Raw genomic sequence first — 18,873 nt, forward strand, 5'->3', positions numbered from 1 at the left:
GGGGCGGTGGGGGCGGGGGAGGGGAAGGGGAGGAAGATGAGGGAGAAGGGGAAGGGGAGGAGGATGCAGAGGAGGGGGCAGGGGGTGGGGCAGGGCCCCCGTCTCCCGTGCCCAAGGTGAGGTGACGGGCACAGGCAGGCCGAGAGGAGTCCGACTGTGGAGAAACTGCAAAGGAACAGGGAGAGAGAAGCGGTCAGGGCCTTCACCTCCCTTCTGGTGCCTGCTTGCTGGCCCAGCCATGGACACTTGCTGGGCCACCAGGTCCTGCCCAGGAAGCCCCAACTGCTTCACAGGAGCCAGCCGTAGGATGCTCCTGACAACTGCACACCACGGTTCTTTTTTTTTTCTTTTTTTTGAGACGGAGTCTCGCTCTGTCAACCAGGCTGGAGTGCTGTGGCCGGATCTCAGCTCACTGCAAGCTCCGCCTCCCGGGTTCACGCCATTCTCCTGCCTCAGCCTCCCGAGTAGCTGGGACTACAGGCGCCCGCCACCTCGCCCGGGTAGTTTTTTGTAGTTTTATTAGAGACGGGGTTTTACCGTGTTAGCCAGGATGGTCTCGATCTCCTGACCTCGTGATCCGCCCGTCTCGGCCTCCCAAAGTGCTAGGATTACAGGCTTGAGCCACCGCGCCCGGCCACACACCACGGTTCTTAACCCAAAGGTCACTGGAGGAAACTGAGGCAGAAGGCTGCAGTATCCTCCCCAAGGGCACACAGAGAGGAGGCAGCAGTCAGGGTGTAAACTCAATGTGGCCCCGAACTTGCACTCCCATATCCTGTGACAGCACTGGCCTGACCCTGGGCAATGTACCCTGGCCCTGAAACTAGGAACTACCTTGACCAGTGCTGGTGACTGATCCCAGGTGGAGGCTGCAGTGAGCTCTGACCACAACCACCGCACTCCAGCCTGGACGAAGACGAAACAAGAAAACAGGCTGCAGGGGGAGAGCTGGGATTCAAACCTAAGCTCCCCCTCCAAGACAAAAACAAGCTCCGGCCTGCTGCGCCAGCTGCCTCTCGTGGGAGTTTCTCCTGTTTGGTAGAAGGAAGAATGGGAGGCTGACAGGGTGAGATTCGAGTGCAGAGCCAGGAAATGGCAGAGCTGGGGAGCACAGCAAGGCTGGTCTTCACCCCAAGCTCTTCACTCTGTGCTGAGTCCCCACCCAAGGAATTACATCTGCTCAGGACTCAGTGACACCACTGACCAGTGTCAGTGGCAATGACAAAGGTTTGCCTCTTCCTCCAAACCAGGCATGGTGCTTCATATGTCACCTCGTTCGCCCCCAAAGAGCCCGCTGCACTGTGCTAAGTACTACAGTCGTGATGCCACAGTCACACGATGGAGATGACTGACAGAGGCCACACCACAGCAAGGATGCCAGCAGAGTGGTGTGGGGACAACGCCAGGGAAGGAAAGGGGTCAAGAGGGCAGCACCAGAGCCACCCCTTGATCCAGAGGCTGGCCCTCACCAGCCACATGACCACAGGCAAGTGGATTGATGTGTCTACCTCAGTTTCCTCATCTATAAAACGGGGATTTGTTCATTCATCCAACACCCTTTATGGCCAGGTGGAGTGGCTCATGCCTGTAATCCTAGCACTTTGGGAGGCCGAGGCAGACAGATCACCTGAGGTTGGGAGTTTGAGACCAGCCTGACAAACATGAAACCCTGTTTCTACGAAAAATACCAAATTAGCCAGGTGTGGTGGCACATGCCTGTAATCCCAACTACTCGGGAGGCTGAGGCAGGAGAACTGAACCTGGGAGGCAGAGGTTGCAGTGAGCCGAGATCGCACCACTGCACTCCAGCCCGGGCAACAAGAGCAAAACTCTCTCTCACAAACAAAAAAAAAGATTATCAATGAGTGCAGTGTACAGTCCCTCAGCTGCCAAGGGCTTCGGGGAAGATGAAGCAGAGGTGATGATGACAGCATGTACTTGCCAGGATGTGCGGAGGAACAGATGAGTGCGCAGAAAGAGCCAGGCTGCACCTGCTGCCGGGTGAGGACAGTCTGAGCCTCAGCTTTTCCTAGCCTCATCGCTATTCCCAGCACCTTAAGCATAAAATACTCCACAGACCAGAGCGCAGTGCAAACACATGAGATCCACAGCTTTATATACATTTCTGTATGGGATAGGATTATGGGTGAACTTTCTTTTCTTTTTTTTTTTTTTTTTGAGACGGAGTCTCGCTCTGTCGCCCAGGCTGGAGTGCAGTGGCCGGATCTCAGCTCACTGCAAGCTCCGCCTCCCGGGTTCACGCCATTCTCCTGCCTCAGCCTCCCGAGTAGCTGGGACTACAGGCGCCGCCATCTCGCCCGGCTAATTTTTTGTATTTTTTAAGTGGAGACGGGGTTTCACTGTGTTAGCCAGGATGGTCTCGACCTCCTGACCTTGTGATCCGTCCGCCTCGGCCTCCCAAAGTGCTGGGATTACAGGCTTGAGCCACCGCGCCCGGCCTCTTTTCTTTTTAAAACTACCTAGAATAAACAAATAAAACATAACCTCAGAGTCCCCCTGAAAACAACTACTATTAGCTTCCAGATACACCTTTATCACTTTTAAGGCCCAGGGGCCAAATCCAGCATACCACCTGTTTTCCTAAATCAAGTTTTAGGGGAACACTGCCCTGCCCATTTGTTTACTTATCCCCTACAGCTTCTGATTCTTTTCTGAGACGAAGTCTTGCTCTGTCACCCAGGCTGGAGTGCGGTGGCATGATCTCGGCTCACTGCAACCTCCATCTCCTGAGTTCAAGCGATTATCCTGCCTCAGCCTCCCGAGTTGCTGGGACTAGAGGCAAGCGCCACCACGCCCAGCTAATTTTGTATTTTAGGGGAGACGGGGTTTCACCATGTTGGCCAGGATGGTCTCAATCTCTTCACCTCATGATCCGCCCGCGTTGGCCTCCTCCCAAAGTGCTGGGATTACAGGCGTGAGCCACCGCGCCCAGATCTACAGCTTCTGATTTTTTTTTTTTTTTTTTTTTTTNACCTCCATCTCCTGAGTTCAAGCGATTATCCTGCCTCAGCCTCCCGAGTTGCTGGGACTAGAGGCAAGCGCCACCACGCCCAGCTAATTTTTGTATTTTTAGGGGAGACGGGGTTTCACCATGTTGGCCAGGATGGTCTCAATCTCTTCACCTCATGATCCGCCCGCGTTGGCCTCCTCCCAAAGTGCTGGGATTACAGGCGTGAGCCACCGCGCCCAGATCTACAGCTTCTGTTTTTTTTTTTTTTTTTTTTTTTGAGGCGGAGTCTCGCTCTGTCACCCGGACTGGAGTGCAGTGGCCGGATCTCAGCTCACTGCAAACCCCGCCTCCCGGGTTTGCGCCATTCTCCCGCCTCAGCCTCCCGAGTAGCTGGGACTACAGGCTCCCGCCACCTCGCCCGGCTAGTTTTGTGTTTTAGTAGAGACGGGGTTTCACTGTGTTAGCCAGGATGGTCTCGATCTCCTGACCTCGTGATCCGCCCGTCTCGGCCTCCCAAAGTGCTGGGATTACAGGCTTGAGCCATACAGCTTCTGATTTTAAAGAAATTGTGGGCCCCTAAGAATGTCATAAGTCCTAGGTACCATGTCTCTGTACTTAATGCATAAATCGTTTCCAGCTATTAATTTAAAAAAAAGGAGAGGAGGTGGCAGGCATGGTGGCTCATGCTCGTAATCCCAGCACTTTGGAGGCTGAGGCAGGAGGATCACTTCAGGTCAAGAGTTTAAGACCACCCTGGCGAACACAGTGAAACCCCATCTCCACTAAAAATAGAAAAATTAGCTGAACATGGTGGTGCGTGCCTATAATCCCAGCAACTCAGGAGGCTGAGGCAGGAGAATCACTTGAACCCGGGAGGCGGAGGTTGCAGCGAGACTAGATCGCGCTACTGCACTCCAGCCTAGGTGACAGAGCAAGACTACATCTCAAAAAAAGAAAAAAAGAAAAAAAAAAAAAAAACTAGCCAGGCATGGTGGCATGCACCTGTAGTCCCAGCTACTCCAGAGACTGAGACAACAGGATAACTTGAGCCCAGGAATTTGAGGCTGCAGTGAGCCATGATTGTGCCACTGCACTCTAGCCTGGGGGGCATAGTGAGACATCGTCTCAAAAAAAAGAAGGTAGCCGGGCACGGTGGCTCACGCTTGTAATCCCAGCACTTTGGGAGGCTGAGGCAGGCAGAGCACTTGAGGTCAAGAGATCAAGACCATCCTGACCAGCATAGTGAAACCCCATTTCTATTAAAAATAGGAAAATTAGCTGGGTGTGGTGGCACACACCTATAGTCCCAGCTACTCAGGAGGCTGAGGCAGGAGAATCGCTTGTACTCAGGAAGCAGAGGTTGCAGTGGGCCAAGGTGACGCCACTGCACTCCAGTCTGGGCAACAGAGCGAAACAAGGTAAACATGACCTGGCGCAGAGTGGTGTGCCTGCTCTACCACAGAACCAGTGCTCACGGCTCACAGCTGGCGCCCACAGCTAACTGCACCTTCCTCTCCTCTCCCTCCACCTCCTCCTCCAAATACATATGTTCACGCAGAAGGCAGGCCTAAACCTAGAGTTCTCAACAGAGTCCAGGCTCAGCAGCATGTATTGTTTACAATGAAAATTCCCAGGTCCCACTCCAGACCTGCAGAATCAGAACCCCGGGAGTGGGCCCAGCGATGTGCATAGTAACAAGTCCTCCTTGCAATTGAGCTGTGCGTTCAAGTTTGGTCTAAACTGCTCACAGGGTTACCACTGTGTGTAGGGTTGGAGGAGAAGATTCCTCCTTGGGCAGCGCACATCTCAGAAATCAAAAACTTGGGCTTCAGACTCATAGACACACCAGGGCTCAAGGCCCAGGCACCCCATGGAGCATCTGGCTGTGCGCCCTTGGGCAAGTGCCTGCCATTTTTCAGGCTGTCTGCTTCTCTGAATATAGCAACTCGAAGAGTCCCCCTCCTGGGGAGATGAAGTCCCAGTGCAGTGACACTAACGCTTAGTGTGCCGAAACCAAGTGTCACACATGCTGACCACTCCCACATAGCCCCAGCACATCGGTTTTTACTTTATGTACATCTGTATGCACCTACAGCCTTGATCACATCTAATACAAAGACAAGGGAAAGGTTCTGTCTAATGACACAATCACCACCACCATCACTACCAAAAACAGCCGATCCCCACACAACTCCAAGGCCACCTGCCCAGCTCCACCCTGGCCCCACATACCCGTTTTGCCTGTCCTCCAGGCCCTGAGACGGGGCAGCAGGCTGGGCACAGGCAGAGGAATGGGATCTCTGTCCCCGATTCGGACCTCAGCCACCAGCTCCAGCATGTCCTCACTTCTGCAAGGCGGAAGGGGTGGGTGAGCCTTAGGGGTGCTTCTGGCTCTCACACCGAGGCCTCTCCCACTCCAGCTGCCCAGCTACTCACTCGCCAGGCCGCAGGTCCAGGCGGCTGGGAACCCAGGTATCCGGGGGATCCAGGACACTCACCAGCCCGGCAAGGAAGCTGTCCGCGGCCATGTCCAACACCTGGAAGAGGCCAGAGAGGCTCTATGCTGTCCCTGGCCACATGAAGACTGGCAAATCCTACTTCCCAACTCCCTAACCTCTCAGGAACCCAGACATCTAAGATCCCCAAGAAAACTGAGGATCTAATTCCTGTAGCTTGACAGCCATCAGCACTCAAAGCTCAGGCCCAGATCAGGCCCCCAGACTCTCCAACACTGCCCCTGGTCAGCATCGCAGAGCCAGGAGTCCAGGTCCCCAAACCCCATTCCCTCAGACTCAGGCACCCATCCCTTCCTCCAATACCCGTGAGTCAGGCCCCCAGCCCCCTCTTCTTACTCACAGTAGCTGTGTCAGTCCCCCCTGATTCCTGGGAACGGGGCTCTGACCGTGGACTCCGGCAGCGCCGCCATCGAAGGCCATGACACCGAGAGCCATCTGGTGAGAGATTTGCATGGGGTATTGGACACAGGGGACTCGCTGCCGAGACTTGTGGGGTAGAGGAAAGAGGAACTTTAATTTGTTCCTGACAGCGGAACCAGCCTCCCGCCTGCTCTCCAGGCCTCCACGCTCTGCCTCCCAGGAGGACTTCCCAGCACCCACTTCTGAGGCTCTGATGCTCAGCCATTTGTCCTCCTGTCTGCCCTCAGACACCTCAACCTGGCATTCAGGCCTTGCTGGGATGCAGTCCCCAGAGACGTCTCCTGCCTCCCCCAACCCCACTCACACCTTCCTGCATGCCAGCCCCAAGGAAGCCCAGCACAGCTGCTCACCGCTGCACCAGTGCTGTGGGCCTGCTGCAGCCAATCAGGCTTCCCTCTAATCCTAGGTCCTTAGACTCATAGGTCCTTAGAGGGCCCGTTCACCTGTCCCCGCTCTGGGAAGGTGCCCTGACCCACCTCCCACCATGCTAGCTGAGGTGGGCCTCCTGCCCTCTCCCAGCACTGTGTCTGTCTCCCTTCCACCGCACATTAGGCCCTTCCAAGGCAGCCACAGAGTGTCTGCCCATTTTTGGCTCCCCGTGCCAGCACAAGGGTGGCACCCAGGTGGCTTCAGAAAAGCTTGTATCAATGACATTAGGATAAAGAGCGCCGAGAGAGGGCGGGGCTGAAAGGAACCGGAAGCCGCCATACCTTTATCATTGGGCAGGTCCCCCTGCAGGGAGCTTCCCACAGCCTGCTGGATGGCTCGCTGGGGAAGGGGGGAAGAACCAAGCGTCAGAGGACCCAGGCAGATGCTTTGCAACCTCTGCCCCTTGGGAGACAGACATCCCAGACACTGACAGCCAGACTCAAGTGCTTCACGGGAGCCAGGAGTCCACTGCCCCTGCCTTGGGCCCCGGAGTCAGGCCCCTGGAGTGTGGATGCCCAGCTCCTCCATCCCTCAGTGCCAGGAGCCCAGCAGCCTCACCAGGATAAAGGCAGAAGGAGAAAGCGTGGGGTCTCTGTCTGGCGGACCATCACCCCGATCCTCGCCCGACTCCTCCGTCTTCCCTCGAGACTCATCTTCTTCCTCCATGGTCACCTGGGGGTCCAGGGGTGACAGTTTGGAGTGGAGGTCCCGGGAGAAAGGACGGAAGTAGAGGATAGACATGAAGACCTCAAGGGCCCCACACTATCTCCCTCAGCATCCCCTTTGGCACCCCTCCTCTCCTCCACCTCGTCCCGCTCCACCCCGTGCTTGGGTAGGCGCTGGGCCCAGCATAGACACCCCAGGGACTAGGAGCAATTCTCTTCCTTTTTTCTGGGTTTCAGGTGCCTCTTAGGTCAAAGGGAGGCCTCTCCGGCCTCCACTTTTAACATTTCACTCCTCAATTCCCGCAGCTTTCCCAACAACGTATCCAAACTTCAAGACCTCATTCCCTGGCCTCCTAAGAGGCAAAGCCAACACCAAGGTTTTTTGTGTGTGCTGCACCGTGATTTCAGAGTGTGTTCCACAGTCCTATAAACCCACCTTTCCCAAGGCCAATGTGCTGGGCAATATTCAACGCCATGCCTCGAACACCACACAGCTTCCTAGAGCATCAACTGTCCTCGATGGTGAGGAAAACCCCCAAATTTTATTTATATACCTAAGTTGGAAACTTCACTGAGTGATCTGCAAAACCACTATGCCATTTTTAAAATGAAAACGCTAAACTTCAGAAAAGCATGCTGAAGGGAAACTTTATAGGAGGCATTTACTTATTGCCATCTGCCCAAAGCCTTTGCAATGTCATGGAAATTCTTTGATATGATTCCCCAGTCAGGCAGTTGAAAGATCATCCATTAAACGGATGGATGTCTTGATTAGGGCTTCAGAAAAATATGAAGATTTCAGCTGTAAGCTTCCCCACGACTGTCAAATCTGCTACTTGTAAGACAATATCCAATCTCAAAATTCCTAGAAAGCTTCAAAATCCCTAACCCACAACTCAGTATGCTTCATTGTAAATGCACGAAACAGGAGTATCTATCTCAGAGAATGGCTGTGAATATTGAAAGCCTGACTTCTGCCACACAGTTAGAGTACCTCAAGTGCTCAATACGGATGAACAGGAATGACACTATCAGCCCTTAAAGCTCATGTTTCCCCTACATCTGCCTCCCTGCTTCCCCCACAGCATTCCTGCAAAGACAAGACCCTGGTCCTGTTCTACATCCCATATAGATTTGCAAACCATGCCAAGCCTCTACATGCAGCCTCCCAGGTCCACCTAATTCCTAACTTCCTAAGACACACCCAACCCTGATAGTCTATTACATCCCAGCCTCTTTTACCAACACTCAATATGCTCAGCCCTGTGGGCAGTTCCTGGCCCTGGGACTGTTCTCCAGCACCTCCCGGGGAAGCACATGCTACCTAGAACAGTGACTGTCACATATGAGAAGCTTAATCAACATCTGCTGACTACAGGCTCAGGGATCCCCAAACCCTCTGCAGTATACAAAGATGCTTGCTTGCTCATTTAGACAGCACCAGGCTTTGCAGACACACCCTCAGCTACTTAGATCTTTTGGACAGAAGAATGCTCTGCAGATACTGCTAGGTCCTGTCTGGATCAGTGGTTTCCCCAACAACAGGGTCATATACCAGTTTAGTGCTTCACAAATAGCTTGTTATAAAAAGTACATAGAACAAAATAGTTCTTCGCAGCACATCGCAAGTAGTAAGTGGAAATGTCAATTTGTGGAAGGTGAGTTAATGTTAACACATTATGTTATATAATGTCAAATACATTATGATTGTCTGTACTAGGTCTTAATGAAAAAATGTATCTTAATGCAGATCACGGTCAACATGGTTTGAAAAGCAGTGTAATAGTGGGTCTAGACGACCCTCCAGACTCTTCCAGCCTCAAGCAGATTAATTCTAACTCTCTCAATAACCCCCAGGGTAATGCAGAATTTTACAACATTTTTCATTTGAATCACTTTCTGAAGGGCAAGTATATCTAAGCTGGGCAAAATTTCCTCATTCTCTTTCTGTATTATTCGCCACAAGCTGATCCGACCCTAAAGGCATTCGAATTTGCTCCAGGCATAAAAACTGCATTCCTGCAGTCACATTCAAGCCATCTAGATAGTTCCAGGTCCTTCTAACTGCCCCCAGCCTCCTGTCACCCATTATTAGACACTACCCATACCCTGGAGACCCCAGACCCTCAGTACATCTCAATATTTGACGCCCTCCCCTGGTGGACATATCCCAACCCCCTAGGGGGCTCTAAGACTTCCTAGCCCTTGGCAGTTATTCTAGGCCTGATAAATGGCCCCAGACCTATGCAGATCAGTTGCATCCTCAGGCCAGCCCAGGTAGACTCTTTCCAGCCCTAACAGACATACCCCAGGCGCTCTAGATGGCTCTGAAGATACTCCTCAGGTCTTGCAGACCCTCCTTCACCCCTGGGATATATCTCAAGATCTCAAGATGGCCCCAGAACCCTCTAACCAGACCCTAGTCCCCGGTCAGCCCATAAAGACAATCTACAGTGTCTACAGACACGATCCAGGCCAGCTATATGATGGAGGGCAGGCCTTAGGCTCGGTCTAGGCCCAGGGACGCCCCCAGTCCTCTCGGAGACGCCCCACTGACGCCCCCAGGAACCCACGGATGCGTCCCAGGGCCCTGAGAAGGCCCCCCTCTCGGCGCCAGGTTTCGCCGCAGCTGCCGGGCCCGAGACCGCCCCATGAAGCCCTCCAGGACCCGTGGCTTGTGGGGAGGACCCCGGGACAACGAGCGACCCAACTCCGCCCCGCCCACCCCAATAGGCCCGAGCCCCGCGGCCCGGACCGCCGCCGCCATCTTACCCCGCCGCTCGGGCTGCGGCTCCGGCCCCGGCGCGGGGCGGGGCAGGCTGGGGCGGGGTTCGTCAGCAAAGGAGGAGAGAGGCGGAGCTAAAGCGCCGCCGAGCTTGCCGGGATTTCAAGTACCGAGCACGGCGCCGTGAAGGCCGGCGGAAATGCACCCGGACTCGGTTTCCCAGAAGCCAATGGGACACATGGGGCGGGGTCCGCGCGATGCACGCCGGGAGGCGTAGTCCGCACACCGCCTCTGTCGCGCGGGGACAGCTAGTGGGGTGAGAGGTGAAGTGGGCGGGGCCGCGGTAGCCCGCGATGACGCCCCACAGTGCCCTGCGCGCGCGCGGAAAGGGTGGCGGAACAGGAGGTGACGTAAAAGGCACAAAACAGAATAGATGCAAGGGAATTGTAGTTCGGCGGAGTGAGCACGACTCGCTGGATGTTGTCCTACCCACATTCTGGGGCTCTCAGAATCCAGATCCTCTAGGTCCCCCTAAATTTAGAACCAGACGGGATGCAGTGGCGCACACCGTAGTCCCACTCGGGAGACTGAGGCGGAAGGATCGCTTCAGCCTAGAAGTTGTAGGCCAGCCTGGGCAACATAAGGAGGCCCCGTCTCTAAAAAATAAAAATAAGCCGGGCGCGGTTGGCTCACGCCTGTAATCCCAGCACTTTGGGAGGCCGAGGCAGGCGGATCACCTGAGGTCAGGAGTTCAAGACCAGCCTGACCAACACGGTGAAACCCAGTCTCTACTAAAAATACAAAAATTAGCCGGGCATGGTGGCTAACGCCTGTAATCCCAGCTACTCGGGAGGCTGAGGTAGGAGAATCGCTTGAACCCAGGAGGCGGAGGTTGCGCCATTGCACTCCAGCATGGGCTACAAGAAGGAAACTCCGCTCAAAAATAAATAAATAAAAATAAACTTAGAACCTAGAAGCCCGACCCCATAGCCGCCTCATTCAGTACAGAGAAGTCTGAATTCCCAATCCTCTCACTCAGAGCAGAGTCCAGACTGCTATTTCCCTTTTCCCTTGGACTCGGGAGTCTGATTCTTCCTTCCTCAGACCCAAGAGTAGGTCTCCCAGACTAGTCCTGGTCTCAAGCTCTCACATACGAATTCGGGTCCCCCCAACCCAGTGGCCTCACTCAGACCCAGAATCCTGGGTCCCCAGCCTCTCCAACCCCTGGACCTAAGAGTCCAGGTCCTCAGCTCCCTCCTTTACCGAACTGAGGACCCCAGACGCCTTCCTCCCTGACACCCTCCTCCCCAGGACCCAGGAGTCCACATCTCCAGCCCATTTTCTCCTAGGGACCCAGGAGTCTGGGCCCTCGGCTTCCTCCTCCTTCAAGACCCAGAAATCCTGGCCCCAGGCTCTTCATGACCCAGGCATCCCAACTTGGGCGAGCTGGCTCATGGATTAGGAATGCAGTGATCTCACGGCCCCTCCCTGCCCCGTTACCCCGCTGTCCCCCTCTAGGGCCCCACTCTCCTCCCAGTTTGTCTTCCGCTTGGCTGGGACAGCGGGAACCGGAAGCCTGGGTCCCTTAGCAGGCGGAGACTGTAGACTCTAACCCAGACGCCCGGGTCGAAAGCTTGGCTAGGATCCCAGGAGGGAGGTGGAGCTTCTCCTCAAAACCTGCTGCTGCTTCGGAGCGCCCTATATACGGCCGCGCGCGCGAGTCGACGAGCCCCGCCTACCATACTAAGGCCTCAGAGACCATGCCCCAAACAGCAGTGTCACAGGGGTCCTTATTTGCATAACCCCTCCCCTGGCGAGCCTTCGGCCCCGTCTGCTGAAAGAATAAATTTATATTAGCATAGCCACGCCCACAGACCGCCCTCCCGCTGAGAGCGCGTGGCGCCGCTCGGGGCGAGCACAGGTCTTCATTAGCATAGCCCCGCCTCATTCGGAATTCCCCTTCGCAGCGAATCCCGTTTCCTTTCCCTTATTAACATAGCTCCTCCCTTTCTTTGGCCCGTCCCCCTCCTTAAGTGTGCCGAGACGCGAGCCTTCCTCGCCAGAGCTCATGATTATGCAGTAGCCTCATTAGCGTAGCCCGCCCCCCCGGGTCCCGCCCGGCTCCCCCGCAGGCGGTAGCGAAGGCAGCAGCAGCGGTGGCGACATGAGCAGCGGGGCGGCGTCCGGGACAGGGCGGGGGCGGCCCCGGGGCGGGGGACCTGGGCCCGGGGACCCCCTGCCCAGCGAGACACACAAGCTGGTGGTCGTGGGCGGCGGCGGCGTGGGCAAGAGCGCGCTGACCATCCAGTTCATCCAGGTAGTGGGCCCTCACCCGGGAGGGTGTCCCCGGGACCCAGAACTGAGCCCTTGGGGGGATCCCCGAGACCTCTTTTCCCCCTTGACCCGTCACTGAGACCCTCCTATAAGGCCCTCTAATCTTAAAAGATCCCCACAGATTGTAACCTAAACTCTTGGAGAGCCTCCATCCCCTGCACAGGGGAGCCTTCCTTCTGCACTCGCATCCTGAGACCCACCATTCCCTCCCCCAGTGCCCCAGACCCCGCTTACCTGCTGACCTGGCTTTGAGCACCTCCTGGGAGCATGCTAAATATAGAACACTCACCCCATTCGGACCCTAAGCACTCCCAGGCCCCCCCACCACGCCCTCGGTGCCACCTTCCACCACTCTGAGCCCTATGTCCCCCAAATCCCAGTCTCCAACTTCCCCTCTAAGCCATTGAGAACCTTCCTGGGAGAACGCCAGTGCCCAACACCTTTGAGATTCTCCCACATTCTGTTTTTTTTTTTTTTTTTTTGAGACGGAGTCTCGCTCTGTCCCCCAGGCTGGAGTGCAGTGGCACGATCTTGGCTCACTACAACCTCTGCCTCCTGGGTTCAAGCAATTCTCCTGCCTCAGCCTCCCAAGTAGCTGGAACTACAGGTGCATGCCACCACGCCTGGCTAATTTTTGTATTTTTTAGTAGGTACAGGGTTTCACCATATTAGCCAGACTGGTCTCGAACTCCTGACCTCGTGATCGGCCTGCCTTGGCCTCCCAAAGTGCTAGGATTACTGGCGTGAGCTACCTTGCCCGTCCCCACGTTCAATTCTTAGCCCCTTCCATGACCGCCCCCAGAACCTAGAAATTCTACACAGACCCTGGCCCTGAGACTCTTCTGGGACTACCCAGCCCTAAGACAGTCCTGCTTTCCAACCCGAGATTTAAAAAGAGATCCTGCCCCTTGGCCATTCCAGAAATCTCCCAAGACCCCAAGTCCTGACAATCCCCCATTCCTCAAGACCCAAACCTCCACTATCCCACCCCACCCCCAAGGAAAACCAGCCCCTCCTCCATCCCGTGCTTTCTCCACTGCAACTCCCTGAGCCCTCTCAGAAACCCTGGATAGCTCTCAAATAATCTCAAAGAAGAAGCCCCCAGATTCTTGGCACCCCCAGAAAGACCTACTCCTTGGGAGTTTCTCTGACCCCATAAATGAACTCAGTGTTTCTAAGACTGTATATACTATAACCTCCCAAAACCCCTGCGCCACCTTGGGGCTGGCCCCCAGTTCTCAGCCCTGAGCTTCTCACGCTGTGCTCTGAGGTCCCGCCCCTAACTACCCCCAGAGCCACAATCCCTCCCAGGGCCTGGTCCTTATAGCCTCCCTCCAGGACAAGCCCTCACCAAGCACCCCTGTAACTGACAGATGCAGTATTCAGACCCCTAGCCTCCAAATCACCCCTTCTTTCCTGAAACTCCACCCCTACCCAGGAAACCTCCCCATTCCTGAGGGAGGTCCTCCCTGCTTCAAAGAAATCCTAGAAAAGTGTCTCCGCCTGAGATGCTACTGCAGAGGCCCTGGGGCCCCAGGACACCTCCACCCCACCCCCACCAAAAGACCCCAGCAAGGGCCTGGGAGGGAGCCCTTCTTGTGTAGAGAAAAGCCCCAGCCCTGGGCCCCTTGCACCCAGAGGCAGTCCCAGAGCTGGCCTAAGGCCTGGCAGCGGGCAGGACCCAGGCAGGAAGGGAGGGGCCGGGGCCCGAGGGTGGGGCAGCCTCTCCGCAGCCGGATTGGAACCGGGACCTTCCCCTGGGAGGAGACGCTGGAGGCCGCCTGAGCAGGAGGAGGGGACAGGGGAGAAGGAAGAAGAGAGGGAGGAGGCAGAAGAGGAGGGAGAGATATAAACAGGCAGTCTGGACAATAACGCCTCCGATAACCGATACATTCAATATTTAACAGGGATTTGCTCTGAATCTCGCCGGTGCCGGATGGAGTGTAGTGCTGTTCTTAGCCTCCTTTTTCAAATGAAGAAACTGAGGAACTGAGGCTCAGAGAGGGGAAGTGATTTGTTCAGTGTCACACAGCTAGGATGTAATCATGATGTGGGACATGTACCTTATACCAGAAAGAGAGGACCAGGAGTGACTCAGAGAGAAGAAGACTGGTGGGAGGCAGGGAAAGGGGGGCAGGGGAGCAGCTACCCAAAGAGAAGGGGACAGAGACCCAGAGAGAGGGAAATAGAGACTCAGACACAGGGGACAGAGACCCAGAGAAAAGGGGGCAGAGACCCAGAAACAGGGACAGACATTTAGAGAGAGAGAAGGACAGGGCGGGGCACGGTGGCTCATGCCAGTAATCCCAGCATTTTGGGAGGTCCAGGAGGGCGGATCACCTGAGGTCAGGAGTTCGAGACCAGCCTGACCAACACATCTCTACTATAAATACAAAATGAGCCGGGCATGATGGTGCATGCCTGTAATCCCAGCTACTTGGGAGGCTGAGGCAGGAGAATCGCTTGAACCCGGGAGGGGGAGGTTGCAGGAGCTGATGTCGTGCCATTGCACTCCAGCCGGGGCAACAAGAGCAAAACTCTGTCTGGACAGAAAAAAAAGGAAACTTTAAAAATTCAATTCTTTAGTAACTGAATACAAAAAAACTATACTTATAGAAAAATACTTTATTTTCAGTGCCCCGTATTTTCAACATGATCTGTTTACATTTCTTAAATTAATAATTGAAAGAGATATTAACATTTCATTTCACCTGTGGCAATTTGGAAAGATTTATCAGGTGCAGAGTCAGCATCCTGTCCAGGTTTCCCTTATTAAGGCAGTAAAAATCTTCTCTCCTTCACCCAACAAATCAAGAAAAGGATGCGTGTGACTGTAGGCAAGTATTTATACTCCTTTAATTCCAGCCATGATCAAAACAAATGGAGCTGCTCTAAAAAGTATCCCAAATAACTTATTTTATTTCAAAGAAANTGGTGTGATCTTGCCTCACAGCAACCTCCACCTTCTGGGTTCAAGTGATTCTCCTGCCTTAGCCTCTCGAACAGCTGGGATTACAGACATGTGCCTCTATAACCGGCTACTTTTGTATTTTTAGCAGCAACAAGATTTCTTCATTTGGTCACACTGGTCTTGAACTCCCGACCTCAGGTGATCCACCACCTCAGCCTCCCAAAGTGCTGGGATTACAGGTGTGAGCCACTGCACCCGACCAGTATTTTTTTCAAAAATAAAAAATAAAATAAAATGGCTTTTGCCACATAGGCACTTTGCCTGTTGCAGCAATTTAAGCTGACAAAACATTTGATCTTTTACCTTTGTCTCAAACTCCTAGAGGGCTTACTTTAATCTATATGCAACATATTAAGAAATATGTGGGCCGGGCGCGGTGGCTCAAGCCTGTAATCCCAGCACTTTGGGAGGCCGAGGCAGGTGGATCACAAGGTCAGCAGATCAAGACCATCCTGGCCAACATGGTGAAACCCCATGTCTACTCAAAAATAGAAAAAATTAGCTGGGCGTGGTGGCATGTGCCTGTGGTCCCAGCTACTCAGGAGGCTGAGGAAGGAGAATGGTGTGAACCCAGGAGGCAGAGCTTGCAGTGAGCCGAGATCGCACCACTGCACTCCAGCCTGGGCGACAGAGCGAGACTCCGTCGAAAAAAAAGACTCAGAGAGACAGAGAACAGAGACCCAGAGAAAGGGGGCAGAGACCCAGCAATGGGGACAGACATTTAGAGAGAGAGGGACAGAGACTGAGAGAGGCATCCCAGGGGCAGGGCTTTGTCCTGTCTGCCAGGGCACTGCAATAACTATCCTCTCCCCATCCTGCCAGTCCTACTTCGTGTCTGACTACGACCCCACTATTGAGGACTCCTACACGAAGATCTGCAGTGTGGATGGCATCCCGGCCCGGCTGGACAGTGAGGGCGGCGGGGATGGATAATGGATGGGGGTGGTGTCAGCGGGGGCTGAGGGCTCTTGGGGGTGACTGGGGGGAGCCTGGTCCCCACAATGGCCCCTCTCCCTGTCTCTGCAGTCCTGGACACTGCGGGCCAGGAGGAGTTCGGGGCCATGAGAGAGCAGTACATGCGTGCCGGCCACGGCTTCCTGCTGGTGTTTGCCATTAATGACCGGCAGAGGTGACGGGTTGCCGGTGGCGGAGCAGTGGGTGGGTGTGGGGAGGACCTGGTCTCCGCAGCTAGCTAGATCTCATGCCTCTGGCTTCACTCGCAGTTTCAACGAGGTGGGCAAGCTCTTCACGCAGATTCTCCGGGTCAAGGACCGTGATGACTTCCCCGTCGTGTTGGTCGGGAACAAGGCAGATCTGGAGGCACAGCGCCAGGTTCGGGACACCCCTCTTTGTGGGGACCCCATCTCAGCCCGGGAGGCTCTTTTCAGCACACCTGTCCCCCATCAGCATCCTCCTCTGTTCCTGCAGTCCTGCAACTGCCACTGTCACACAGCTCACCTAGATGGGTTACCCCCAAACCGGACCTTCGGGGTCCCCAGCATCACCGAGCAGAGGGCCTAGCACGCAGGTGTCCTCAGGAGAGGCTGCAGGATGGAACAAAGGACATTCACCCCATCCGCCAGCTCTCTTTGCCCCTTCCTCGTGTTCCTCCCTTCCAGCCAACCTCCCACCAGCCCCAGCACCTCCCCTGCTCATGGCCAGCCCCCTCCATGGCTCCCCAGTTCCTCCCCAGGTGCCAGATGCCCCGCACAGCTGCGCCCCTCCTTTCCCTGCTCCCAACACTTCCCCACCACGATTTCCACACATAACTCCTCCATTTGGCGAAGGTTTTGGGGATTTCCAGCCTCTGGGGCTCTGCTGGCCTCTGCCGGGAACACCCTGACTTCCCGGCCTGCCCACTCCTGGTGATCTAAGGCACAGCAGGGCAAGTGTCCACGAAGCCCGCCCCCATCCCTCACTTAGAGGCCACCAAGCCCCTGCGGCATCTCCCTCCATAATCTCTCAGGAGCTCTTCCTCTTTGAGTTCTCACAGTGGGTCACCTCTCCTAGAGTATCCAGCCTGCCTGTCTGTCTCTCCAGCCGCGGTCACCCTGAGTGCAGGGACCTGACTCCTCCGTGTCCCCCGCACCCCCAGGTCCCCCGATCAGAAGCATCTGCCTTCGGTGCCTCCCACCACGTGGCCTACTTTGAGGCCTCGGCCAAACTGCGTCTCAACGTGGATGAGGCTTTTGAGCAGCTGGTGCGGGCTGTCCGGTGAGCCGAATCCCCTTCCCGTCGTCCTTGTCCCCAGCACTTCCACTCCAACCTCACTGGCCTTTTCCCACAGGAAATACCAGGAACAAGAGCTCCCACCCAGCCCTCCCAGTGCCCCCAGGAAGAAGGGCAGGGGCTGCCCCTGCGTCCTCCTGTAGCCCAGGCAAGAGAGAAGCAACCAGCACAAGCTCTCGGGACCAGCTGCCTTCACACCTTGCTGTGTGACCTGAGGCCCTCACTGAGCCTCAGTTTCCTCATCTGGGACTCCCAGGACACATCACATGCCCACCCTTACTTCCTGGCCTCTTCTGGGCTACTGCCACTGTGTGCCTTCTGCCAACACCTCCTGTCCCCACCTAAGCCTGGTGGGGGTGAGGGGCTCCGGGTCACTGCTGTATATAACTCCCATCCCCCAGAATAATAAACGTCACTGCTAACGTCAGGAGGTGCTTTCTAAAAAGGTAATGAGGGTTGGGCACTGTGGCTCACTCCTGTAATCGCAGCACTTTGGGAGGCCGATGCGAGAGGATCGCTTGAGTCCAGGACTTTTCCAGCAGCCTGGGCAGCATAGCAAGACCATCTCTTGAAAAAAAAAGGGTGGGGGAATGAACTCTGGGAAGGTGAATGAATTCAGGGCGCACATGTTCTAAAGCTTCCCTCCACCTAGAACCCTCAGATCTAGAACCTATTGCTTGAGGAGGAGCAGAAGAATTTAAAAAGCAGAACCAAGTGCCTGGACCCCCACTTTCCCTTCAACAGGGTGAATCTACCCTTTTCTGCTTGTTTTGTTTTGTTTTATTTTTTTCTAGCCTGTGGCCAGGCTAGAGTGCAGTGGCGCGATCTCAGCTCACTGCAACCTCCGCCTCCTGGGTTCAAACGATTCTCCTGCTTCAGCCTCCTGAGTAGCTGGGACTACAAGTGCATGCCATCACTCCCAGCTAAATATTTTTGTATTTTTAGTAGAGGTGGGGTTTTACCGTGTTAGCCAGGATGGTCTCAATCTCTTGACCTGATGAGTATTTTCTTGGGATAAACTTTGAACATCTGTTGAAGGAATTTTTTTTCCTAGAAAGTTATAGAATGTGCTCTTCAATATGGTAGGTAGAAGCTACATGTGGCTATCTAAATTAAAATTAAATAAAATTTGGCTGGTTGCAGTGGGTTATGCCTGTAATCCCAGCATTTTGGGAGGCCGAGGAGGGCAGATCGCTTGATCTCAGGAGTTCGAGACCAGCCTGGGCAACAAAGTGAGACCCCTATCGCTACCAAAAATACAAAAATTAGCTGGGTGTGGTGGCACGTGCCTGTAGTCCCAGCTACTCAGGAGGCTGAGGTAGGTGGATCGCTTGAGCCTGGGAGACAAAAATTGCAGTGAGCCAAGGTGACACCACTGCACTCCAGCTTGGGCGACAGAAAGGCTGTCTCAAAAAAACAAATAATACGGCCAGGCGCGGTGGCTCACGCCTGCAATCCCAGCACTTTGGGAAGTTGAGGCGGATGGATCACAAGGTCAGGAGATGGAGACCATCCTGTCTAACACGGTGAAACCCCATCTCTACTAAAAATACAAAAAATTGGCCGGGGGCGGTGGCTCAAGCCTGTAATCCCAGCACTTTGGGAGGCCGAGG

The 18,873-nt window shown here is 54.8% G+C and overlaps 2 protein-coding genes across 3 annotated transcripts in view; one reads left to right on the forward strand and one right to left on the reverse strand.

Annotated features, from left to right (window-relative positions):
- SCAF1 (SR-related CTD associated factor 1) overlaps window positions 1-9,729 on the reverse strand; it is a 17,023-nt gene extending 7,294 nt beyond the window's left edge. The window contains exons 1-7 of the mRNA XM_017882032.1: window positions 7,438-9,729; window positions 6,895-7,008; window positions 6,618-6,675; window positions 5,828-5,922; window positions 5,408-5,508; window positions 5,204-5,319; window positions 6-165 (exon numbers count right to left, since the gene is read on the reverse strand). Of these exons, the coding sequence (XP_017737521.1) occupies window positions 6-165; window positions 5,204-5,319; window positions 5,408-5,508; window positions 5,828-5,922; window positions 6,618-6,675; window positions 6,895-7,002 (638 nt within the window). The 5' untranslated portion in view covers window positions 7,003-7,008; window positions 7,438-9,729. The remainder of the gene's footprint in view (window positions 1-5; window positions 166-5,203; window positions 5,320-5,407; window positions 5,509-5,827; window positions 5,923-6,617; window positions 6,676-6,894; window positions 7,009-7,437) is intronic.
- A 2,062-nt stretch (window positions 9,730-11,791) lies between these two features.
- Window positions 11,792-17,687, forward strand: RRAS (RAS related). Of its 2 annotated transcripts, XM_017882167.1 has the most exons (6): window positions 11,807-12,043; window positions 15,854-15,941; window positions 16,058-16,160; window positions 16,255-16,363; window positions 17,127-17,245; window positions 17,319-17,687. In XM_017882167.1, the coding sequence occupies exons 1-6, from the start codon at window positions 11,891-11,893 to the stop codon at window positions 17,401-17,403; spliced, it is 657 nt and encodes a 218-aa protein (XP_017737656.1). In that variant the 5' UTR covers window positions 11,807-11,890; the 3' UTR covers window positions 17,404-17,687. The 2 variants fall into 2 exon arrangements, with proteins under 2 accessions (XP_017737657.1, XP_017737656.1); XM_017882168.1 differs by lacking the exon at window positions 16,058-16,160 and having other exon boundaries at window positions 11,792-12,043.
- The last annotated feature ends 1,186 nt before the right edge of the window (window positions 17,688-18,873 follow it).

Source organism: Rhinopithecus bieti, unplaced genomic scaffold (assembly GCF_001698545.2).
Source record: "Rhinopithecus bieti isolate Rb0 unplaced genomic scaffold, ASM169854v2 scaffold_12070, whole genome shotgun sequence".
Classification (NCBI taxonomy): Eukaryota; Metazoa; Chordata; class Mammalia; order Primates; family Cercopithecidae; genus Rhinopithecus; species Rhinopithecus bieti.

What these genes read in the sequence shown, in the direction of transcription:
- RRAS (XM_017882167.1), top strand. Translation starts at nt 11,891, where the DNA reads ATGAGCAGCGGGGCGGCGTCCGGGACAGGGCGGGGGCGGCCCCGGGGC. An exon ending in TGACCATCCAGTTCATCCAG is followed by an intron (nt 12,044 to 15,853) that starts GTAGTGGGCCCT and finishes CCATCCTGCCAG; the next exon opens with TCCTACTTCGTGTCTGACTA. An exon ending in GCCATTAATGACCGGCAGAG is followed by an intron (nt 16,161 to 16,254) that starts GTGACGGGTTGC and finishes CTTCACTCGCAG; the next exon opens with TTTCAACGAGGTGGGCAAGC.